This window comes from Chenopodium album, chromosome 3 (genome assembly GCF_948465745.1).
Source record: "Chenopodium album chromosome 3, dcCheAlbu1.1, whole genome shotgun sequence".
In the NCBI taxonomy this organism is placed as follows: Eukaryota; Viridiplantae; Streptophyta; class Magnoliopsida; order Caryophyllales; family Amaranthaceae; genus Chenopodium; species Chenopodium album.
In genome coordinates, this window is record NC_137836.1 from 1,301,867 (window position 1) to 1,326,931 (window position 25,065).

The 25,065-nt window shown below is 35.8% G+C and overlaps 4 protein-coding genes across 8 annotated transcripts; all 4 read right to left on the reverse strand.

Moving 5' to 3' along the window:
* Positions 1 to 180: 180 nt before the first annotated feature.
* LOC145623675 (transcription termination factor MTERF15, mitochondrial-like) lies at positions 181 to 5,163 on the reverse strand. 3 transcript variants are annotated; one of them, XM_081676527.1, is made up of 2 exons: positions 3,809 to 5,163; positions 181 to 753 (listed from the first exon to the last, which is right to left on the reverse strand). In XM_081676527.1, exon 1 carries the CDS (start codon positions 5,027 to 5,029, stop codon positions 3,815 to 3,817), a length of 1,215 nt encoding a protein of 404 aa, XP_081532653.1. In that variant the 5' UTR covers positions 5,030 to 5,163; the 3' UTR covers positions 181 to 753; positions 3,809 to 3,814. The 3 variants fall into 3 exon arrangements, with proteins under 3 accessions (XP_081532653.1, XP_081532651.1, XP_081532652.1); XM_081676525.1 differs by lacking the exon at positions 181 to 753 and adding an exon at positions 763 to 2,144; XM_081676526.1 differs by lacking the exon at positions 181 to 753 and adding an exon at positions 3,530 to 3,679.
* Positions 5,164 to 5,467: 304 nt separating this feature from the next.
* On the reverse strand, positions 5,468 to 13,655 carry LOC145623674 (uncharacterized). 3 transcript variants are annotated; one of them, XR_014110186.1, is made up of 5 exons: positions 12,387 to 13,655; positions 9,162 to 9,248; positions 7,300 to 7,598; positions 6,707 to 6,875; positions 5,468 to 5,895 (listed from the first exon to the last, which is right to left on the reverse strand). XR_014110186.1 is itself a non-coding variant. In XM_081676524.1 (2 exons), exon 1 carries the CDS (start codon positions 13,605 to 13,607, stop codon positions 12,393 to 12,395), a length of 1,215 nt encoding a protein of 404 aa, XP_081532650.1. In that variant the 5' UTR covers positions 13,608 to 13,654; the 3' UTR covers positions 10,327 to 10,660; positions 12,387 to 12,392. The 3 variants fall into 3 exon arrangements, 1 of the variants encoding a protein (XP_081532650.1); XR_014110187.1 differs by lacking the exon at positions 9,162 to 9,248; XM_081676524.1 differs by lacking the exons at positions 5,468 to 5,895; positions 6,707 to 6,875; positions 7,300 to 7,598; positions 9,162 to 9,248 and adding an exon at positions 10,327 to 10,660 and having other exon boundaries at positions 12,387 to 13,654.
* A 1,364-nt stretch (positions 13,656 to 15,019) lies between these two features.
* On the reverse strand, positions 15,020 to 18,366 carry LOC145610033 (uncharacterized). The gene is made up of 3 exons (XM_081665280.1): positions 18,013 to 18,366; positions 16,091 to 16,182; positions 15,020 to 15,402 (listed from the first exon to the last, which is right to left on the reverse strand). The coding sequence occupies exons 1-2, from the start codon at positions 18,364 to 18,366 to the stop codon at positions 16,096 to 16,098; spliced, it is 441 nt and encodes a 146-aa protein (XP_081521406.1). The 3' UTR covers positions 15,020 to 15,402; positions 16,091 to 16,095.
* An 805-nt stretch (positions 18,367 to 19,171) lies between these two features.
* Positions 19,172 to 24,410, reverse strand: LOC145621987 (uncharacterized). The gene is made up of 4 exons (XM_081676371.1): positions 24,405 to 24,410; positions 22,741 to 23,733; positions 20,346 to 20,424; positions 19,172 to 20,117 (listed from the first exon to the last, which is right to left on the reverse strand). Exons 1-2 carry the CDS (start codon positions 24,408 to 24,410, stop codon positions 22,777 to 22,779), a joined length of 963 nt encoding a protein of 320 aa, XP_081532497.1. The 3' UTR covers positions 19,172 to 20,117; positions 20,346 to 20,424; positions 22,741 to 22,776.
* Between the last annotated feature and the right edge of the window lie 655 nt (positions 24,411 to 25,065).

The window sequence follows — 25,065 nt, forward strand, 5'->3', positions numbered from 1 at the left end:
TACAATGATTGTATGTTTAAGACGTGGCTGAACCATTCAAAGACCTTGAGTGAGCAAGAATGCTCAGGCCACCAACAAGCAAGCTAGGTGGTGAGCAAGTGATGAAGTTAGAGCTCGAGCTTGGGAGAGTTAACAGGAGAATAATCCTTTAAAAATTACATGCATTTTATAAGACTTGGAATCAATTTGATAATTATAACTCTACCAAGTACCAACAAAACTTGGAATGAAATTACTTAAATACACCAGTTATTGACCCTAGAATAAGAAAAAAAATCTTAGTCACAGAAACCAACACTTATAAACAAGTTTTTCCATTCCGCTTCAGCTCTTTCCATACCCCCCAGGGTAAGATTCATCATCTCACATGGGGATAATCTTGCCATCTTCATCTTTGCTAGGAATTGCCTCTTTGATAATCTTTTTTTAAAACCCGACGAAAGAAGCTTATATTATATGGGGATGATTAACAAAACATCCTGTAAACCAATGTTTGGAGCAAAAACAAACAGACCAGACGCCATGGAGCATAGAAATGAAAATTTTGCTCTCATGACATCCAAAAGTGGATTAACCCGCATCAAAGACTGAAAATAAAGCTGAAAATAAAATCTGAAAGTAACAAGGAAGGCAGCAGCCACTGTAGTAGACATAAGGGAGTCAGCATGCGACTCAAGAGGTGCAGCAGAAATTATTTCAATTGTAAGACTCAAGAGGGCCTCTTTGATCATCCCTGCAATCATACTATATCCACTGCAAAAGTTATTTCAATTAGTGCATGGATACGACTACATACTCCATCTCTTTTTAAAATAAATGTCTTTCATATGCTCGGGTTAGCGGGCTAGACACTTTGGAAGTGAGGGGGAGAAGGGTAAGGGAATCCCAACCCCAAAGGTGCCTCTAGTGGGGTTTGATCCCACAACCTCTTAGTTGTGAGAAACAAACTTGACCACTAGACCAAGCTATGCTTGGTGCCTCAATTTCATATTGACCATCCTACTTTGACCAATTTTGTTTCACAAAAAGTTTCCAAGTAGGAAAAACAATAAGAAATACAGGAAGTAGCAGAGAAATTAAACTAGTATAACCTATAATAGATAAGTTTAGACAATGAGCTCTTCTTTCATTATTACTACTCCGGAGTACTACATAGAAATAGGTTAAGCAGAAACTATAACGCATAGTTACAGAAAACTTGAGCAATTGGACTTTTCTATTCATACTATAACTTCAATAACATTTTTTTTCTCAGGGAAGTTTAACTTCAATAACGTTGTCTTACAATTACTATATAAAAATCAAATGTTATTGTGCAATACACAGTATGTTGTTAATTGGTCTCACCGTAATCTTACAAAAGTTACAATATATAACATATAATTATGGTTAAACTTATGCAGTAATAGGTGTGTCGATGAAACTAATATAAGTATTCTAAAACAAGAGTATATCAGTTTAGGTTAGAAAATTACACTATAACATACAAAACATAATACGGAGTATCATATAGGATAAAGTTGAGTATAAAACCAACTTATAAAACCTATCATTTATATAAAGAAGTACTTCGGAGTTATCAAACAAGGAAAGGAAAACTAAATGACAATTAGTGATTTTAACTTGAGTAAGACGTTTTGTGCAGGAGGAACAGCCTCAAACAGATCTCTCCAACATATATTAAGTTCTTGCCAAGCCCTATTAATTCCTGAACCACATGTGGGAGACTAAGCACAACATACCTTAACTCACGAAAGAGCTGGGCAATGGCCATATCCTTGGACCATGGTTCCACTGCCGCCACCAACATTAACTAATGCCACAACCCCTCCAGTAAGCCCTTGAACTCATCGTTGGAAATAAAAATAAAACTAGAGATTTTACCTTGAGTAAGACGGCTTGAGCAGGAGGAACAGCCTCATGCATATCACCTCCAACATATATTAAGTTCTTGCAAACGCTAGTAATCCCTGAACCACATGTGGGAGACCAAGCACAACACACCTTAACTCAGAGAAGAGCTGAGCAATGGCCATAGCCATGGTTCCACTACCGCCACCAACATCAACTAATTACTCAACCCCTCCAATAAGCCCTTGAACTCATCGTTACACATCAACAAACCCATAACAAATTGAATATCACTGGCCATAAAAGCGTAGAAAATCTTGTTAAACTCAAGAACACAAGAGGTTTATTCCCATAGTCTTTCTATTAGCAACAAGAAAAGGAGTATCATCTTCATTTTGAAACCAATTAGAGAAGTTATGTGACAAATCAGCCTATATTGGGACAAGAACCATAAACGCGAAAGGAGCTAGAGGGTGAGGGTGATCCTTTAATAAAAGTTAAGAGTGGGGAGTTTACGGTAAGATCAAAGGCTTCTTCACTACTCGATAATATTTGCTTGGAAAGAAGTTGGAATGAACAAGAAGGCACGTTAATCGACCTAGAGAAAGAACCTTGTTTGGATGGAGAGACAATGAAACAACTAGCTCCCTAAGAGTCATAGGCTTGCCCTGCTTTCGAATGGCACCTGGGAAGCCAAGCTGAATTGCACATTTAATTGACATGGGGATTAGATAAGACAAAAAATGATTCCATATATGAATTTCAGTACCAAATAGCTCTTTTGCTGGTTCATTGGCAATTTTCATGGATCCATTTGTTCTACGCTACACAATACTTTCTAACTAACTTAAAATACACTTTTTTTTTAATATTAAATGCTAAAGATAGAGTGATATGCTGCCAGGCTCACAAAACTTTTATGGGGTGTGCATTAATGGTCAGATTAATTCACATTGTTTCATGGGTTGATTATGTTGTATCCACGTATGAAAAAATGAAAATATGGCCATATTTTTATTTAGGAAAAAATATAGTGATACAAAATGGTGGGACACAAGATTAAGGCTCAATAGCGAGGTTATACACTTATACTTAGAACCCCATATTTATTTCTTTCTGAAATTTGCGGGCATGCAAGTGTATACACAATCTCAATAATGAATCCACCTTTACATACAAAGAAATAGATCTAAATGCACAGGATGCGTATTTCAAATTTCAAAAAATATATATGATAACCATTTTAGAAGAGTACATAATATATACTTCGTATTAATCATAGGTGGAGACCAAACTCCTTAGAAGTAAACTCTAATAACAGAGATGAGAGGAGAGTAAATCTCAGACGCTAAAGAAGTTTTGGGTTTTAGCACATGCAAGTATGCAACACAACCTTATCTTTTGTGTCTGTTAGATTCATACACAATACAATGACACAACAACAAGAAAAAGGATTACTGATAACTAAAGTAACAGAAGTCGCCCATAGGAAAAGCTATTGACAAAATACTTTGAGAGAGAAAATTATAAAAAAAAACAAAATGAGTGGAGAATATAAGACTAATTAGAGTATGGGAGTTTAGGTCCAATCTAATTCTGATAACCTGTACAATTTGGAGGGAAATGTGTGTCATGAGTTGATATATATTTTATGTATCACAAAGCAAGCTTTCAGAAATTCAGACATTAGAGAGCAATGTTAATATAACCAAAAAAAAAGCTGAGGTCCAAAAGTTAAGTACAGGTACATTGAGGAAACCATAGCATAAGGATGAAGCTCTAAATCCTATTATAGCAATTGTAAACACGATACATTACCAAGAATCACCTAGATGAGTAAGAAAAAAACAAAGTTATTCCATCGATCTTTCAGCAGCTAGGAGGATGTATTAGAGTGTTTTTGGTGAAATTACAGAAATCAATAATTTAAATGTTACATGCTAAATTGCAGGCTTACCAAGCATCAAGCAGCTTTGGAATTTGTTTTTGATGATCCTAGAGTCAGCAACTCCAAACTAATACCTGCGTGTTGGGAATAAACTCCATGGACTTCCTTAAATGGTAGTACAAACTTCTTCAAGAACTGAGAATCGGTCATTGAAACGGAAGATTCAAGAAGGTAATCCATCTTAATAAAACCTTTCTCCTTCAATACAATGAGAGTCTTATGTCTAGGCAATATCCTCTTCTCCAGGCTACAAGTTAACAGGTTATACCTCTTTGACAAGTAACTCGGCTCATAACCCAGCTGATTCATAAGAAAATCCAGCTTTTTCTTGATGGTAGCTTCAGAGAGTCCAAAAGCAAAAGGACTTGATGCTAAAAGAGTTGCAATATCAGACTCAGTCCACCCAAAACTTCTAAACATTTCTCGTTTCAACTCCATAGTGTTCTCGTTAACAGAGGACAGTAACATGACAACGGACAAGAACTGTGGAGACTGTGGAGAAATCCCCAATTCCTCTTTAACCTTAATCACCGCATTCTCCAAAAACTCGATATTCCGAAAAAACGGGGCTGGTGCCCTAACAAGGAATTTCCGGATTGATTCCATGGAAATTCCATAACTCCTCAACAAATTTATATTAGGCACCAACACATTGGGAACACTAGAAGGCCTCCAATGACACTTTTTCTTCAGAAACCTAATCACTAGCTGTTCACAACCCATAATTTCCCTCAAAGTTTGAATTGCCGGAACAATATGGGAATGTAAACCCACAAAATATGCAGTAGGATTCATCCTTAAAAACTCAGCAAAATCAGACCCAGAAAACCCTATATTATGAAAAGCTTGAATCTTAGGAATTAGGGTTTTATCAACATTACACAACAAAATTTGGGGTTCAGAAACTACGATATTTCGAATATGTGATTGTTCCAATCCAATTTGTTTGAAGAATTTAATAACAGAATTAGCATTTTCATTGAAATAGAATTCACTGACATTTTTCCTACCTCGACGTAAGCGATTTTGAGCGAGCTTAGTGGAAGTGGAAATAGCTTGTTGGTTGGAAAACCCTAGAAAATCAACCAAGTAATCGGTGAAACCAGAGAAGACATCTGTTGAGATTGAAGATGAAGATGATGTTGAAGTTGAGAAGAGCAGAAGATGACGGAATCCATGGATGAAGCTGAGAGCTTGAACGCCATTGAAGTTGCTTCGAATTTTGAGCATCCCTTCCAAACTCCCTTTTTTTTTTTTTTTTTTTTTTTTTTTTTTTGAAAGGAAACTCCTTGTTTTGTTCTACTAACTGTCGTATGGAGTGTTTTGTGTTTACTAGGGTCTAGGGGCTGGGGGCTCTAAATTGCCCGGAAAGTCGAATTCGAGCTGCTCGATTCAAGTGCGAGTGAGATTGAGATTAAAAGAAATATTGCACGTTTAGAGTTAGGTTTGGGGAATTATTCGATTTGAAAAGACAAATGCCTTAACACGTATGGTACGTCTGTATTAAGAACCTTGTAATAGAACTATAGAAGTATGTAGTATTTAATTTGAGTTGCTTTAATAGAACTATAGAAGTATGTAGTATTTAATTTGATCTCATTTGAGTTGCTTCAAGCCATCAAATAGACAAGGTCGAACTCTACACTAACTATTCTTTCAAGCACTTAATGAGTTTGAACCTAGCTCATAAAGATGTAATCATGTAATTACTGAAAAACAATACAATCCGTAAAAATAAAAATAAAAATGAAACATATCTTTCAGATAGTAATGAGATTTTTGTATATATCCCACATCTACACATAGTCCTCCGTTCATCAACTCCGAAAATTTTCTTTCTTCAATAACTAATGACAAAACAAATCACAATCATTGAACCCTTCAAAAAACAGCCTGCAATAAGCGCTTCAATCAGTAGCTAGTAATCCCAACCTCATAACTCTGCACAATAAAGCACTCCTTATTACTTATTAGACAACCCATCGACTGTCAAGCTTCTCAACAGGAACCAGTTCGCCAACCCGACTTCCTGTAGTACGTAGTAGAAGTAATACTACGGCATTAGAATGGGGCACAAACATCTCCTTGTATTCTAGCTGCAAACCCAAAACAAAACCCATCAGAAACCCTAGATCTTAATATACCCTAAACCCAAAAAATCTAAATCACACAAAGCCTACAGATATACTGCTATTTGACAATTTAAATGGATTAATGGGATTCTGTTCTTCTTTCACCCCCAAAAAAATTAAATAATAATAAAAAATAAATAAATAAATAAAAAACAAAGATGATATGTATGAGAAAACTAAAAGAATGATTATACTTAAAACTGTGTTCATTAGGTAGACAGTGTGCAAGGCTTTCAGAACCAGAACACATCCAATGTGCTTTCTACTTTTGCAGCTTCTCAATGTTGCTCTCATCAAGCTCATCCCTCCGTGTCTTCTTCTGTCCCAATTCTTGTAAAATCTCTCTTTCTCGGTAGAGATAAAACAATCAATATTAATAAGTGGATTCCAATAAACACTTTGCAGAATTTATGTTGCTTGGCAAGAACAAGAGGGAAATTCCAGCAAGAGGAGGCTCAAAATTGTGTGATGATCGAGCCTAACAAAAATTGGTTTGCCAACAAAAGAACAGGCAACTACTGCAATTAAGATTAGCGTAATAGTATGTTGCGATTGATGGTACTATACACTCATTCTCATCAATTTACTGCCAAAATTAGGCCTAGTATAGTTTGATTTATTCAGTATTGTTTAATATCAAGTAACAACATTGGAATCAATCTCACAACTACACCAAAAAAAGAATATACCAGCATTGAGAATACAATCTGTAAGGTGCTGCAAATAGTCATATTCTAAGAATTGACATAAGTAACAGAACAATATTGATTCATACCATGAGCTTAGACTTTGGTCCCTTAGAAGGGTGTGGTCTTGATAGTATCACGAATGGCTGAAACACCTTAGGCATAGGAGGATTTGTACGAATGGGAGATAGCTTTGCCTCGCGCTTAACATTCTTCAAATTCAGAGACATAGGGATACTATCTGCTCCATCATCTCTCCTGAAACATACACAATTGAAGCATCAGTCTCTGGGCTATATAACATAAAAGAATCTAGTCCACCCAAAATTCAACCCAAAAATAAAATAGAAAACATATTCAAAGGGAAAAAAAATTGTTTTTTCATTTAAAAAAAAAAAAAAAAAAAAAAAAAAGAACTTTATCTTTGTCTATAAATAACTACCCGAGTACTACGTAAATAATTACCCAGCACTCTTAAACATATCAAATTAGCAGACCCATTTGTCAAAGAAAAAAAAACAAATTAGTAGACCCACAAAAATAAAACCCCTTATTCATGCACCAAACAATCAAACATGAACATTAATTATTTAATAATACTTAACAAATAAAATTATAATCAAAGAAATGGATAGTCTACAACTTAAAAATAACTCTGTAGTTATCAACTTTAGAAGTCTACCGGCCGGAAGCTGAGTGACCGACCGAGTTGGAGGGGAATTGTTCTGAGATGAAGTAGCCGCAATCTAACTCATCTTCAAGAATCCATTAGAACTAACTGAGATACTCCTAGGCAGAGTAACACGAGCTTTCTCCTCCTCCCGATTCTTCTCGGTCACACTTGTTCGATTCTGATTAGTACTACACAATCCTTCACCCCAGTTCCCACTCTTTCTCTCCCCTTTTCAAAGCCACCACCATTGTCGCCTATCTACTCAGTAGCTGCGTAGAGAGATGAAGAGACTAATTGCTCCTGATAAGCTGCAGACCACAAACAAAACTCATCAGAACCCCTAAATCAATTAAATTTGAGAAACTAAAAATAAACAGTAATTTGCCAATTACTACCGCAAGTTAATACCACTTTGTAAATTACTACCGCAAATTAAAAAAGTTGTGAATTACTACCGAAAATTTTTTTAAGATGTTGCAATTACTACCAAACCCCCATTAAACCCAACTATAACGTAAAGTGTCAAAGAACATCAATTACTGCAAAGAACATCAATTACTGCAAAAGGTTTTACCAGCAAGGGTATCAATAATTATAATTTATAACACTCCATAAGAGTGCCAAAACACAGTTCACAATCTTAACGATTCAGTAAAACCAAACAAGCATTCAGAAACTCTTTAGTTAGCAGCACCTCAACTCTGAAAAATGGTCACACAAAAATTCTAGTCAATCCAGCACTGAGCATTATACATATGATTCCTGAAATTTTAGCATTTCAGATTTCAAAAGCACCTTAATTATACTGATGAGGTTGGCACATATTCTTGTAGCCATGTGGCCGATGTGGGTCTTTCTATTATACATACAAAGGATCCAAATCTTAAAATGGCAAGTAACAAACAGAAATGTGAGAGCAACTCCAACATAAGCTTATCGATACAGGAGTAAAAAGTAAAGTGTCGGAAAAGGAGTAATTTATACATCAACCATGCACATAAATCAGAATATGCTTGTAAAGATCAGATATCAAACACTTGAAGCAAATGCAAGCAAAAATAAGGAAAAACTAAAATACCAATTGCATAGGTGTTCAGTTGATACCTCTTTAGTGCCAATCAAGAGTTATTCCGATTATAAATTGTTCGCATAAAAAAAGGTATTCACAACCATGTGTATTATCATAAGGGGGAAAAAAAGAAAGAAAGAAGAAAAATGGGAGATTAAGCTATATAGCTTAAAAGCTTCCTTAAATAGCACATAGCTCTACCAACAACATGAACGCGATAAATTTCAAAAAAAAAAAAAAAAAAAAAAAAAAAAAAAAAATTCAAACCAGAAATAGGGCTCAAGATCTAGTGGACCATAACAATGAAATTATCTCTACCACGGCCCATCATTGAGATAGGAACCTCCGAATAAAAGTCACATTATGCCTATGCTCTGTAGAAATTCTTCAGCTTCTTTTCTAAGGGCTGGTTTCTAAAGCTTAGCTTCATATCCCCAAAAATATTCAAATAAATCAGTTCACTCAATTTATAACACAATCAGGCGGTTCTGGTGCCTGACAAATTTTCACATAATACTTTATTTGTCCCTATTTGTAAAGGGGAGTCAAGAAGTCACCTCACTCATCCAAGAGTAGGTGATCTAAGCTGAAAATTTTGTCAACGAAATTCTTAATGCAAGCAAAACTTACAAGGAATACACCCAAATTTGCAAATAATATTCAGAATTCACTATTACAATTCTACATCATCGTAACACGTCACATCAACCACCGGCGAAACCGTATGCATCACCAATTTATAATTTATCACTATTACAATTATCAATCACTGAACATAAAATCAAGCAGAAAAATGAATTACCTTGTCATTACCCAGACAGTCACAGTACTTGAGCTTCTACACATAGATGTAATCCCCATTACTCACCTTAAATTGACACAGTCCCACCTACATCCCACAACAAATTAAATACCCCAATTAAACCTTAAAATCAAAACACACCCAATCTCAAACAAAAGGTACAAAATCATCAAAAGAGACCCAAAAACCACAAAATAATCTAAGGAGACCTAAAAACCACACTAAATTCTTGTTGCCTCAGAATATCAAAGTAAATTACATATCAAAATTACAGCCTCAAAATTGACCTTTAAAATTTCTAATAGCTTCACTAATTGTAGCAATAGTTCAATAATCTAGCATAGAACAACCAAAAGTTGACTTACCTCACAATTAACTTAACGATAAACCCAAAACAGAAATTGATATTCGATGGTTTTGAAAAAAGTATGAGCATATCTCAGAAGCTGCTTCAATATAATGGAGGAAAAAGAGCTTCAAGCTAATGGAGAATTAATTCTCTGCCTTCTCACATCAAAAGTCCCAAAAAAGAGGAAATTGACACCAAAATAAGCAAAAAATCAAACCCTTCTCCCCAAAAAACATAAAACCCTAAAACAATCGCATCAAAATTAACTCTTCCTTCCAATTCAAATAATTTTAAAAAAAAATCAAATGAAAAAAGCAAGGTGAAAGATGGAGCTTAGACATTGGGCGTGGAGGCCATGGATCCGTTCCTGAGAAGTTGTTGGGAAAGAGAGGAGGAAGATGGAGCTTAGACATTGGGCGTGGAGGCCATGGATCCGAACCTGAGAAGTTGTTGGGAAAGAGAGGAGGAGAGAGAAAGAGAGTAGGAAGAGAGAGCCAAATGAGTGATGGTGAGGGAAAACGGGAGAGCAAGAACAGCAAAAGGTATTGGATGGCAGAACTGTAAAACAAACCTAGATGGAGGGTAGTATCGTCCACGCACTGTCCTACTATTCATAAGGAACAGTGCCGGTGAACTTTTCACTTATTAAAGAGTGTAGATTCTCCACCAAAGTCCACATCTACTTAAGCAAATTCTAAAACATAAACAGTTAGAAGCCTCACTTGGGTCAGATGAGATTGCATTAGTATAGATGTTAATTACACTTAAATAGTTAAAACCATTTCCATTACAAAACAAGACTAATAAGACATTCTATAAAGTTCAAGAAAAGACTAATAAGAGACAATTTCCACTCCTATACAGCTCACTCCTTACAATGGCAAGACTCATCATCCCCAGAGGAGTGATATACTAACTCTTGTCTCCATATACAACAAATATGGAAATGTTGTCCTCGCTATTGGTCTCCATCATCATATCTAAAACAATCATCTTGCCTCTTAGGTCGTTGCTAGGAATTGATCGTTGCACCATTGAAGTATCTTTAATCAAGAAATCAATGATCATGACTCAAATCATGCAATGTACATCCTTACAGCCTTCTCAAAAAATTTCTACCATACTATGATCTACTCCCACAGTCTGACCCCTGACAAAATTTGGATCAGAACTGGTCAGTTAGATCATATGTATCAGTTTAATCTGTATAAAAGAGATTCAAGAGAAACCTAACTTTACTAAAGGAGCAACATACAGTATCACAACGAAACAAAAGAGAAAAGGTTCACAAAACCGCAAGTGTAGAAGCAGCAACATTCACAAAAACACTAAGTAGTATTTGCTATGACAATAACAATAAAGCTTAAAAAGAGAAAGCTAACAAAGTCAGGGAAGTCCGGCTTGACTGTATCAGCAATACAGCACCAGGCCTTAAGGATTCAAACAAAATCTTCAAGTTCTTGATAATAGTTAAATAGTAAATTGAAATCTAAATGCAACAAAATCCTCAGCTAAAAAATATTAAAATACAGATAGTAAAAGAGCAGATATAAAAGTAAATTAGAAGTTTAGAACAACACAGCCTGCAAGTAGCAATTCATAGATATCTAGCTTAGGTTGGAATAAGGTCTCAAATAAGAAGAGACATAAAAATAGGTTCAAATTGCCTATTTATAATCATAAATGAGATTGCTAAAAGGAGCAATTCACAAATGAACCTTCTAACAGGAGCAATTCCAAACAAACTAATATTTCCTCAATAAATCCGGAAAAGGCTTTGAATTCTCACTTGACTATGATTTAGCTTATTCTAGTAAAATTTCTTACGAAGTGTACATAATTGATCCTTTTAAAACTGCTAGGGAAAACCAGCAAAGGCTCACTCTTTCTAAGAGAAATAGGACAGTGATTCCTCATTCTAATAAGGAAATATAGGCAAGAAAAGCCCAACAAAGCAATCACGGATTAAAGTAACCAACATCTGAAAAATTAGGGCAAGATCAACCACAGTTCCACAGTTATTTCCAAATCTTTACCAAAATTCTCTAAATTGCAGACATTTCTTTTCCAGGAAACCAGAACAAACGAAATATGATGTCTTTGCAAAACACAATTGAATCACAGCCACCTTACTGACGAGGCAACTGACTAACAGAATGACTAGAAATTTAATTATTCCCTCCATCCCTCTTAAAAATGGTTCCATTATTTCCATACATGAGATTGAGCACTCAGTAGCTCTTTTGCTAGTTCATTGGCAATGCTCATGGCTTCATGGGATCCATGTGTTCGTTCTACACTACACAAAATTTCTACTTTGTACCTAAATAACGTAAAATAAACTTTTTAATTTTTTGTTAAATTTTAAAGATAAGAGTGGTAGGCTGCTAGGCTTGGTTCAATCATCAACCACAAAACTTTTATGCAATGTGCAATGGTCATAAACTCATAATGTTTCATGGGTTTATTTTCTGCATATGGTAAAATGAAAACGTAACCATATGTTTGACCATGAAATCATATAATGATACAAAATGGTAGGACAAAAGATTAAGACTCAATGGTGAGGTAGTGCACTTGTACTCAGACCCAAATATTTATTTCCTTCTGAAATTTGCAGATATGCAAGTGTCTATACAATCTCAACAACAAATCCACCTTGACATACAAAATATACTAGATCTAAATGCACAAGATCCGCGTTTCAAAATTCAAAAAATAAATATGAAAACCATAATAAAAATCCCCATGATGAATCAAAAATAACTAATTTATTTCCATCATTAATTAAGTAGATTGGAGGATGCATTGGAGTGTTTTTGGTAAGTAAACTGAATCCAATAAATTAAATTTTATATGCTACATTGAAGGCTTACCAAGCGTCAAGCAGCTTTGGAATTTGTTTTCGATGATCCTAGGGTCAGCAACTCCAAACTAATACCTGCGTGTTGGGAATAAACTCCATGGACTTCCTTACATGGTAGTACAAACTTCTTCAAGAACCGAGACTCGGTCATTGAAAGGGAAGATTCAAGAAGGTAATCCATCTTAATAAAACCTTTCTCCTTCAATACAATGAGAGTCTTATGTCTAGGCAAAATCCTCTTTTCCAGGCTACAAGTTAACAGGTTACACCTCTTTGACAAGTAACTAGGCTCGTAACCAAGCTCGTTCATAAGAAAATCCAACTTTTTCTTTATGGTAGCTCCAGAGAGTGCCAAAAGAATAGGACTTGATGATGAAAGAGTTGCAATATCAGACTCAGTCCACCCAAAACTTCTAAACACTTTTCGTTTCGACTCAATAGTCTTCTCAGTAATATGGGTCAATAAATAGACACCGGAAAAGAACTGTGGAGAGTGTCGAGAAATCCCTAATTTCTCTTCAACCTTATTCACTGCATCCTCAAAAAAATCGATATTCCGAAGAAACGGGGATACATCCGTCAGTAGGTATTTCCGGATTGATTCAATGGTAATTCCATAACTTCGCAACAAAGCTACATTAGGCGCCAACATTCTGGGCACACGCGAAAGCCTCAATCGACGCGGTTTCGTCAGAATTCTAATCACTGGGTGTTCACAACCCATAATTTCTCTCAAAGCTTGGATTGCAGGAATAATATTGGATTTTAAACTCGTCGAAAATATACGAGGATTAACCTTTATAAGCTGAGCAAAATCAGACACAGAAAACCCCATATTACGAAGAAATTGGGTCTTAGGAATTAGGTTTTTATAAATATTACACAAAAAAATTAGGGGTTGAGAAATAACGGCATTTCGAATATGAGATTGTTCCAATCCAATTTGTTTGAAGAATGTAATCACAGAATTAGCATTTTCAATGAAATAGAATTCACTGACCTTTTTTGCACCTCGACGTAAGCGATTTTGAGCGAGCTTAGTGGAAGTGGAAAGAGCTTGTTGCTTGGAAAACCCTAGAAAATCAACCAAGTAATTCGCGAAACCAGAGTTGACTACTTTTGTGACTGAAGAAGAAGATGATGTTGAAAATGAGTAAAGTAGAAGATGAGGAAATCCATGGATGAAGTTGAGAAATTGGACGCCATTGAAGTTGCTCCGAATTCTGAGCATCCTTTCCAAACTCCCTGTTTTTTTTCTAAGTACAAATCTGTTATTCTTTCGTAAATGGTTTGAATTTAAATCAACTACGAGACTAGTGATCGAGTTGCATTTTCCAAGGAGTTCAAGTGCGAGTGTTTGTGAGATTAGCCTTGTAAAGAGTTTAAGTGCAAGTGTTTGTTACATTAAGGGTCTATAAGTCTGTTCATATTTATTGATTCGAACCGAATTAATTGGAGTAGGGATGTCAATGGGGCGGGTCGGATGTTGGTCTTCCCATCCCCATCCTTACCTTACATTTTCATACCCATCCCCATCTCCATCTCCACCCCCGTGGTGGGTCCAATACTCATCCTCATCTCCGCCCCGACGGGTACAACTCTAAAACCATCCCCGCCCCACCCCACCCCCCCCCCCCACTTGGATATCCATCCCCACCTTATTCCCACCAAAGACCCACCTAATCTCCGTCTTTCAAAGACACAATCCTACATAATTAATACGGATTATAATAAAATAAAATAAAACATTCTTAAAATTACATCATACATTTATGTTTATAATATAAGCATAGTAAAAAGTATTATAAATTTCACGTAATTATTTTACAAAATAGTATAAATTATATAATTTTGCGTTTAAAGATATATAGATGTAGGTATGAGGTGGTGATGATGCGGGTACGAAGTGGGGCGGGGGGAACAACTTAAAATCCACCTCCGCCCCACCACCGGCCAAACCAAGACCCATCCCCGCGCCCACTGACATCCCTAAATTGGAGCAGAACTAAACTGAATTGAAATTAAGCTTAAGTGACAAGCCCTAAATGTGAAGTATTGCATGTAGAGTTATGTTTGGGATTTGTTTGACTCGAAAAAATAAATGCCTTAACATATACTTTGCTGAGTGTTTCAGTTTTACCCGTTTAGAGCGATTTCGGGGCAGTAATGATGGGGAAAGGGAGTGGGGTGGGGTCGTCGGCGTTAGGAGATCGTTTGGGCGCCGTCGTGCCGGCACAGGGAAGGGGTGGCTATGAGGTTTCGGAGCAGCGTAGATTGGGGAAAGGGAGGTTGGATGATGGCTAAAGATGGAGCGGTGGGTAGTGAGGTGGCTGGACTGTGGGTGGGCCCCACCAACAAAAATAGTAACGACATAAGACAACATGTAGTGATATCTATAATTTTGGGATTTGGGTGGTAGTAAGATAAATTAAAAAAATTAAACAGGTAGTACTTGTTGCTAACCATGTGTTAATTACTTCATATTACGTTAGTTTTACACTTTTCGGCTTTTCCCTTACCAATGGGCATGTGAAACAAAACAAATTGCTCAAGGTTAGGGTTTTAAGATCGTTGACAATAGATAAGAAATATTCGATAGTTAGGTGCGAGATTGCATTAATATAGATGTTAATTACACTTAAATAGTTAAAACCATTTACATTACATAACAAGACTAATAAGACATTCTATAAAGTTCAAAACAAGGCTAATAAGAGACAATTTCCTCTTCTATACAGTTCACTCCTTACAATGGTATGATTCATCATCTCCATGAGGAATGATATACTAACTGTCATCTCCATCTCCAACAAAAACGGAAATGTTGTCCTCTCCTCACTATTGGTCTCCATCATCATATCTAAAACAATTATCTTGCCTCTTAAGGCGTTGCTACGAATTGCATTGTTGCACCATTGAAGTATCTTTAATCAAGGAATCAATTACCATGACTCAAATCATGCAATCCTTAGCAGCCTTCTCAAAAAACTTCTTCCATATTCTGATATACTTCCACAGTCTGACCCCTGACAAAATTTGGATCATAACTGATCATATGTATCAGTTTAATCTGAATACAAGAGATTAAAGAGAAACCTAACTTTATTAAAGGAGTAACATACAGCATCACAAACTGCAAGTGTAGAAGAAGCAACAGTCACAAAAACACTAAGCAGTATCTGCTATGACAATAACAATAAAGCTTAAAAAGAGAAAGCTAAGTAAGTCAGGGAAATCCAGCTTGACTGTATCAGCAATTCAGCACCAGGCCTTAAGGAATCAAACAAAATCTTCAAGTTCTTGATAATAGTAAATTGAAATCCAAATGCAATAAAATCTTCAGCTAAAAAATATTAAAATGCAGATTGTAAAAGGACAGATATAACAGTACATTAGAAGTTTAGAACAACACAGCCTGCAAGTAGCAATTCATAGATATCTAGCTTAGGTTGGAATAGGGTCTCAAATACAAAGAGACATAAAATCAGGTTCAATTTGCCAATTTATAATCATAAGCTAAAAGGAGCAATTCACAATTGAAGCTTTTAACAGGAGCAATTCACAAACGCACCAATATTTCCTCCTTAATAAATCCAGATAAGGCTTTGAATTCTCACTTGACTATGATTTAGCTTATTCTAGTAAAAACAAACTTAGTATACATAACATAATTGAGCCTTTAAAAACTGCTATGGAAAACCAGCAAAGGCTTACTCTTTCTAACAGAAACAGGACAGTGATTCCTCATTCCAATACGGAAAAATAGGCACGAAAAGCCCAACATCACAGATTACAGTAACCAACATCTGCAAATATAGGGCAAGATCAACCATAGTTCCACAGTTATTTCCAAACCTTTAAGCAAATATCTCTAAATTGCAGACATTATTTTCCAGGAAAGCAAAACAAACGAAATATGACGAGTTTGCAAAATACAATTGAATCACAGCCACCTTACAGACTAGGCAACTGACTAACATAATGAATAGGAACTTAATTATTCCCTCCATCCTTCCTAAATAGGGCACATTTGGTGAAGGAATCGGCCTGTACGATACCACAATTATCCTTGATTATGTAAGAACTGAGAATAAGCATATATTGTAATAGTCCTGGTACAAGGAGCAACAATAGGAGACAAAACAAATTAAGACTAGGGACTTAGGGAGTGTGGCTACATAGGACTGAATTTTGATACCTTTGAGCAGTAGAGGACAACCATTACTAATATTAGGTTATTTTGCAGTTTTGCTTGACTAAAAAATAAAAGTAGCAAAGCAGTAGAAAGGTATGAGATTTGTATTGTGGTCCGTGGAATGAGCTCTTCTTTCAGTATTACTACTACGTAGAAATAGGTTAAACATAAACTACAATGCATAATTAAGGGGTAAAGCTCTAAACTACAATGCATAATGAGGTCCAAAAGTTAATACAGTTACATTCAGGAAACCATAGCATAAGCATTAAGCTCTAAGTCCCATCATAGCAGTTTTCAACATGATACATTAACAAGAATCACCAAGATGAGTTAAAATACAAAGTTATTCCATCAATTTTTCAGCAGCTAGGAGGATGCATTAGCGTGTTTTTGGTGAGATTACTGAACTCAATAAATTAAATGCCACATGCTAAATTGCAGGCTTACCAAGCATCAAGCAGCTTTGGAATTTGTTTCTGATGATCCTAAAGTCAGCAACTCCAAACTAATACCCGCGTGTTGGGAATAAACTCCATGGACTTCCTTAAATGGTAGTACAAACTTCTTCAAGAATCGAGACTCGGTCATTGAAACGGAAGATTCAAGCAGGTAATCCATCTTAATAAAACCTTTCTCCTTCAATACAATGAGAGTCTTATGTCTAGGCAAAATCCTCTTCTCCAGGCTATAAGTTAACAGGCTATACCTCTTTGACAAGAAACTAGGCTTATAACCCAGCTTGTTCATAAAAAAATCCAGCTTTTTCTTGATGGTAGCTTCAGTGAGTCCAAAAACAGGAGGAAATGATGATGAAAGAGTTGCAATATCAGACTCAGTCCATCCAAAACTTCTAAACACTTTTCGTTTCGACTCAATAGTCTTCTCACTAATACGAGTCAATAAATAGACACCTGAATAGAATTGTGGAGACTCGAGAGAAACCCCCAATACCTTTTCAACCTTATTCACTGTATTCTCAAAAAAATTTGGTATTCTGAATAAACGGGTAAGGTGTGCTAAGTAGGTATTTCCGGATTGATTCAATAGAAACTCCATAACTCCGCAACAAAGCTACATTAGGCACCAACATTTTGGGTACATACGAAAGCCTCAATCGACGCGATTTCGCCAGAATTCTAATCACTAGTTGTTCACAACCCATAATAACTCTCAAAGCTTGGATTGCAGGAACAATATTGGAATATAATCCCATAAAATATATAGAAGGATTCACCCTTATAAGCTCAGCAAAATCAGACACAGTAAACCCTAAATTACGAAGAACTTGGGTCTTAGGAATTAGGTTTTTATCAACATTACACAACAAAATTTGGGGTTGAGAAATAACGGCATTTCGAATATGAGATTGTTCCAATCCAATTTGTTTGAAGAATGTAATAACAGAATTGGCATTTTCAACAAAATAGAATTCACTGACCTTTTTCCTACCTTGACGTAAGCGATATTTAGCGAGCTTAGTGGAAGTGGAAAGAGCTTGTTGGTTGGAAAACCCTAGAAAATCAACCAAGTAAATGGCGAAATCAGAGTTGACTTCTGTTGAGATTGAAGATGAAGATGATGTTGAAGTTGAGTAGAGTAGAAGATGACGGAATCCATGGATGAAGTTGAGAGCTTGGTAGCCATTGAAGTTGCTGCGAATTTTGTGCATCCCTTCCTGTGTTTGTTGTAACTGGAGTACTGACTGAGCATTGACTAAGGAGTAGTTCCTAGGGGCTGGGGTTTGGGCTTTGGGACTCTGGAAGTCTGGATCGCTCCGAGTAGGCGAGTACATCCGTTATATGTTACGTGTAACTTTTAGGCGGTATGTATAGGTAAAGAAAGTAGCATGTTATTATATATACGTAGTACTTTTTTGACTTTTTTTTTTTTTTAAATATTACTTAGGTTTTGTGAATTAAGAAAAAGCGTAAAAAATGGAGTATGTTAAAAGTGTTTATAAAAAAAAAAAAAAAAAAAAAAAAAAAAAAAAAAAAAAGGACAAATGGGAGATAGAAATGGTGGGATAAAACTGCAAGAGTGGTTGTTATAACAGGTGAACAAGGGTAAGTAGGGAATTTCGTGTATTAACACGACCAAAAAGTGAAAAAAAAATAAATAAAAAAATACTCCGTCTGTCCGTCATAAGGAAATGGTGTAATTAATATGCAATTTTCCAAAGTGAAAAATGGTACTCCCTCCGTCCCTAAATTACATTCCTCCTTTCTATTTTTGGTATTCCAAAATTACATTCCTCCTTTCTATTTATGGTAAGTTTTTTTTAGTAAATCAACTCTCTTTTTCTGTTTTATATTTAATGCTTTCTCACTCATCCTTACCTAATCTCACTCATAATTCTTGTACCAAATTCCAATGAATATGATTGGTTAAAAATTTTCAATTAGGAGCATGTGATTGATCCTTTTTTTTTTGCAAGGATTGATGACATGTCATGAGTAATAACTAATCTATCTTTGTACTTCCCATCACATTATCTAATTATTGTTATTTGTCTTATTCTTCCCTCCTTAATTCCCGTGTAAATTTCCAAAGAGGAATGTAATTTAGGGACGGAGGGAGTACAAATAATATGCAACTTCTAAAAAGGAAAATGGTACAATTAGAAAAACGAAGAAAGTATAATTATAAAAATGGGTGTTAAAAAAGTTGCGATTATTATGAAACAAATTGCATAGTGTTTTACACATCTCCCTAACCAATAAGCATGCCAAACTTAGGAAGTTTATAACAGATGTAGTTTTAGCCTTAACCTTGGGAATCTTTTGCTTATGCATCAATTTTCCTTAAAAATAACAATGGCATTAGCCTTTTAATATAATCTATCTTCTCCTTGTATAGAAACATAAGCATGTCAAACAAAACAAATTGCTAGAGATGTGGTGTTGAGATCATTTACAAGAGATAAGTAATTGTTTTGAAATAGTTATGATTTCCCCTAACCAATCGGTATAGTTTTCAAAGAGTCGAAAGTGCAATTAATAAAAATAAAATAAAATAAATAAATAAAATTAAACAAAAAAGGAAGTACTTATAATTTTGCAATACTAATAGTTAAGTTAGGCAAAGAAAATAAGAAATCTAATCAAGTTTTAGACAATTCTCAGCCAAAGCCCATATCTACTTTACCAAATTCTTCAACATAAATTTTTAGGAGCATCACTTGTGCATTACCGCAGATGTTAATTACACTTAAATAGTTAAATCCATTTCCTTTACCATTACTTATAACTGATAACTAAAGGACGGCCAATATAAAGTTCAAAACCAAGACTAAGAAGAGAATTTCCACTCCTATACAACTATACAGTTCTCTCCTTACAATGGTAAGATTCTTCATCTTGATATCCAAAATGGTCTCCAATATTGTCCTCACTATCGGTCTCCACCCACCTTATCCAGCCTCCTAGGTCGTTGCTACGAAATGCATCGTTGCACCATTGAAGTACAACTCATGCAATGTACATCCTTGGCAGCCTTCTTAAAAAAATTCTTACATATCATGATCTTCTCCCACAGTCTTGACCCCTGACAAAATTTGGATTGTAACTGGTCAGTTAGATCATATGCATCAGTTTAATCTGTATGCAAGAGATTAAAGAGAAATCTAAGTTAATTGAAGGAGCAACATACAGCATCACACAGAAACAAAAAGAGAAAAGGTTAATAAAACTGAAAGTGCAGAAGAAGCAACAGTCACAAAAACAATAAAGCTTAAAAAGAGAAAGGTAACACAGTCAGAGAAGCCCAGCTTACTTTATAGCTGTATCAGCAATTCAGCACCACGCCTTAATCAAACAAAATCTTCAAGTTCTTGATTATTAAAACTTGAATTCTAAATGCAACAAAAAAAAAATAAACACTCAGCTTTAAAATATCAAAATACAGATGGTAAATAGGCAGATCCAGCAGTACATTAAGTTTAGAACTACACAGGAACACAGCCTGCAAGAAGCAATTAGGCCATTTATAGATAGCTTAGGTTGGAATAGTTTTGCAGATAAGGAGAGAGAAAAATAGGTTCAATTTGCCAATTTCTAATCATAAATGAGATTGCAAACAGGAGCATTTCACAAATGAATTTTCTAACTCACAAACGAAACAATAGTTCCTCAGTACATTCTGATAAGACTTTGAATCCTCCCTTGACTATGATTTATTGCTAGCTAGCTTCTTTTTTATTTTATTTTTTTGAAAGGTTGCTAGTTAGCTTATACGTAATTGGTCCTTTTATAAACAACTAGGGAAAACCAGCAAAGGCTCACACTTTCTAACAGAAACAGGACAGTGATACTACATTCCAAAAAGGAAAAATAGGCAAGAAGAGCCCAGCAAAACAGTCAAAGATTATAGAAACCAATATCTGCAAAAATAGGCGAGATCAGCCACAGGTCCACAGTGATTTCGGAATCTTTAAGCAAATATCACTAAATTGCAGACATTTCTTTTCCAGGAAAGCAAAACAAACAAAATATGCTGTAGTTGCAAAAAGCAATTGAATCACAGCCACCTTGCTGATGAGGCAACTGACTAACAGAATGAATAGAAAGTTAAAACATTCCCTCCATCCCTCTATAATAGGGCTCATTTGGTTAGTGGAATTATTCAGGAATTGGGTTGTAAGATACTACATATCCTTGATTATTCAAGAAGATTTGAGAATAAGCATATATCTAATTATATATTGTAATAGACCCAGTACAAGGAGCAGCACTATGAGACAAAACTAATTAAGGAAGCACTAGGGACTTAAGGAGTGTGGCAACATAGGACTGAATTTTGATACTCTTGAACAGTAGCGGACAAACATTATTGATATTAAGTTATTTTGTAGTTTTGCTTGAATATGAAAGGGAATTAGCATAGCAGTAGAAAGGTATGAGCTTTGTATTGTGGTCTGTGGAATGAGAGAGAATGGTAACCTCGGGTAACTAAGAGAGTGATAACCTTAAGTTATCAAAGAGAGTAATAATAGCCTAAAGCTATTAACCTATCATTTGTACCCTCTTTTGCTATTATCAATCAAAACTTCAAGCTTTCATCTATATTTATTTGCCTTGTTAAATCAGAAATACAAAGTCAGATAAGCAGTGTATTACATATATCATGCACAGGAGCACATTATCTTGTAAGCAGACTCAACGTACATTTTCTACAAAACACTAACTGATCATGCCTCTCTTCCATGCTGAAATTTCCTAAAACACAGACATACTAAGAATCAGCCATACCTCTACTAGTATACAACAATCGTATCTTGCCTCTTTTCAAGTAGTTAAGCAATACAGCACAAAAAACCTTAAAGAAATCACGTCAGCACACCAAGTAATTTGTTGGGCACTGATCATATGTGAATAGAGTGACGAGAGCCTAGTAGTAAGGATAATATGGGAAAGATCATAGTTTAATCTGCTTAGTATGGAAATTTGGCCTATTACTTTGAGAGTTGAGGCATACCAAACTGGAAAAGTGGCCAGTTAGAAGATAAAGAGAGTAAGTCAGGTACAATAAAGCAAGCTTCTTTAACTATCCAATTTTCAATTGCATGCAACAGAATATACTTCATGTACCCAGCCAGCTAATACTTAACCCCTCCTACCACCCCCCCCCCCCCCCACCTCCCAGCCTCATTTGCATCAGGTTTGATTATGGGTTACCAAATTAATTGATCAAAATGCTATACATAACTACATACATCTGCCAAAACTTTCCAAGTAAACACCCCTCCCCCTGGAAAAGAAATTATGAAATCAGTAGATAGGCATGTCAATAAAAAACGAACTATTATAATAACCCCGAATCCGGATTAGCCCAAAGGGTAAACCGTGTGAAACACCAAAAAAGAAATGAAGCACAGGAGAATGTAACAATTGTAGGTATGTAGCCAAGACAATGCTATGAAAGATTGTAATTTGAAAGTTCGAGTTCTTTTAAGAGTACCAACAATAACATCCATATTCAAGAAACACTAGTAATCAGCTATTACAGAGAAACTAGCATTTGACAACAAAGACTCTTCAACAGAAAAAATCACTTCCAAGAGCAACTAATTCTATCATCTATTTTTGTAATATCATTTGCGATAATAAAAAGAAGGTACGGCCCAAATGAAAAATCAATCATACTTCATATATTGTACAATGCACTTTACCTATCAATCAACAGCAATTGATAGCTGATATCATCTTCAGGGCTTGTCGTCACCCGCTCTTCCTTCATTTGAAGGTTTCACAGAAGAACGATCTGTAAGTTTAGCTAATTCTTTAGCATAAACTTCACGGATTTCCTCAAATGGAAGCACGTACCTGTTCAAGAAGTGTGGCTCTGACCGGTTTAAAATAGTATATAGAGCGTGATCCTTTTTAATCAAACCTTTCTCTTTCAGAGCCAAGAGGACTCTAATTCGTGGTATAATTCTCTTTTCCAGACTATAACTTAACAAGGCACCATGAGACATCACATAATCAGGGCTAAAACCCAGTTCCTTCATCAGATATTCCAATGACCTCTTGATCCTAGCTTCAGACAACCCCAACAACATTGGATTTTTCCTACCGAGGGCTAAAACATCTGATCTCATACACCCAAAGTTCTCAAACATTCTAATCTTTGATTCAATATTCTTTTCACCAAAGGAAGCCATCAAATGAACTCCATCCAAGAACCTCGACGAATCACGAGGAATACCCAAATATTTTTCAGCTCTAATCAAGAAACCCTTAAACTTTTCAATTTTCCTCAATAAAGGGGAATGTGATTGATATGAAAAGCGTTTACGAATTAAATCAATGGAGACTCCATTACTCCGCAACAAAGCAACATTGGATATCAGATTGTTACTCATACCACTAATTGATGTCCAATGTGATTTCTTCATAATAGAAATTACATATTCATAATTACCCATAACATCCTTCAAAGCTTCAGTTGCCCTAACAAATTGAGGGTGACAATTGAATAATACATAAGGATTAACAGAAACAACCTCAACGAATTCGGGTTTCGAAAACCCAATTTTCAAAAAATGATCAATTTTAGGTTTTAGGGTTTTATCAACTCTACAGAGCAACACCCTAGGCTGAACAGATACAACAATTCGAATCTGGGAATCGTCAAATCCATTTTGCCTAAAAAAATTGAACAACTAAATCAGAATTAGAGACGAATTTCGAGCTACTCACCTCATGTTTGCGTTTATTGACTAAATGATGTTGTTCGAATTTGGCGGAAGTGTAGTGAGCTTGTTGCTTGGAAAACCCTAGATTATCAACCAAGTAATTCGCCAAAAAGGGGAATTTTTTAATGGAGGTTGACGAAGAAGTTGAATAGAATAGTGGATTATGGAAATTATAGGTGATGAAATTGAGAGCTTTGATGCCATTGTTGTTGCAGCAAAGCTTGAGCATCTTGCTAGCCGTAAAGAATGATTTGTTATGGAGGGAAACACAAATATGGAGTATATGAGATGGGACTAACTAATTAATTATGTGAGGGCTAAAGAACCCAAGTATTCCGTACATGGGTCCAACACGAGACACGACCCACGATTGTAACTAGCTTTTTTTTTATTTCTTTCGCAATCATGTTCTTTATTTAATTTCTTTTTTATTGGACATTGGATATAAAATGACATCCCTACACTTCCGAATTGTTGTCCAACCACCTGCATGATCACATTCAGTGTTTTACTTTCATAGGGCCTTTGTTCTGCTACAATTTTGTGGAATATCATCATCCACAAATATATTTATCAAGGCAGTTCAAGGTGCTTGACAACATTGATCTTGATCTAACCATTGTTGAATCTCATCTCACACCCATTGTATTCAAGGCTAATTGAGGCCCAAATGCCATAGAATTCAAGAAAGATTATCAAAAAGGAGTTGAGACAGTGGCGGGAGATTAATAGTCAGTTAGCACAAAGCTAACGACCTCAAGCGGTCCAGCCACCGAAGTTGCTCCCTCCGTAACCCTCAATGAGCAGTCCCACACTGCATCGTCCCCTACTGCCTCTGATCCTCTCTATTTCTACCCCTTCGGTTCAAGGTGATGGGAGTGAGGGGCCTCGTACCTCTCCTGAAGATGGCGGGAATAGGGAGGCTCATAGCCGTTCAATTGAAGGCGATGGAATAGAAAAGACTCCAGTTGAGAATCCAGTTAAGGGCAATGGGTGGGGGGGGGGGTGATAAAGAGGCGTGGTATGTCGCCTCCCTTTAGAGAACCCGTATTGGGCCCAAGAATTAACTAGGGTGTACCTGCAAAAAACCCATAGATTTCAATTTTTTTGGACCAATCACGTGTTGACACATGTCTTTAGTAACTTGTAATAAAAGGTTGTTAGAGGCAAAGTAACCTCCTAGTTGGGACTTGGGATTATTAGATAATAAATTGGGATTATTAGAAATAAATCACAAATAGTTAAAAACATTAACGTATATTTTCCTAAAAGTATCGACTTAGAAAAGAAAAATAAGTA

Excerpts from the sequence above, each read along its gene's own strand:
- LOC145623675 (XM_081676527.1), bottom strand. The coding sequence starts at position 5,029 with ATGCTCAAAATTCGAAGCAACTTCAATGGCGTTCAAGCTCTCAGCTTC.
- LOC145623674 (XM_081676524.1), bottom strand. The coding sequence starts at position 13,607 with ATGCTCAGAATTCGGAGCAACTTCAATGGCGTCCAATTTCTCAACTTC.
- LOC145610033 (XM_081665280.1), bottom strand. The coding sequence starts at position 18,366 with ATGTACTCGCCTACTCGGAGCGATCCAGACTTCCAGAGTCCCAAAGCC. Across the intron at positions 16,183-18,012 it reads TACGTCAAGGTAGGAAAAAG|ATGTTGGTTACTGTAATCTG; the intron begins GTCAGTGAATTC and ends CTATATTTGCAG.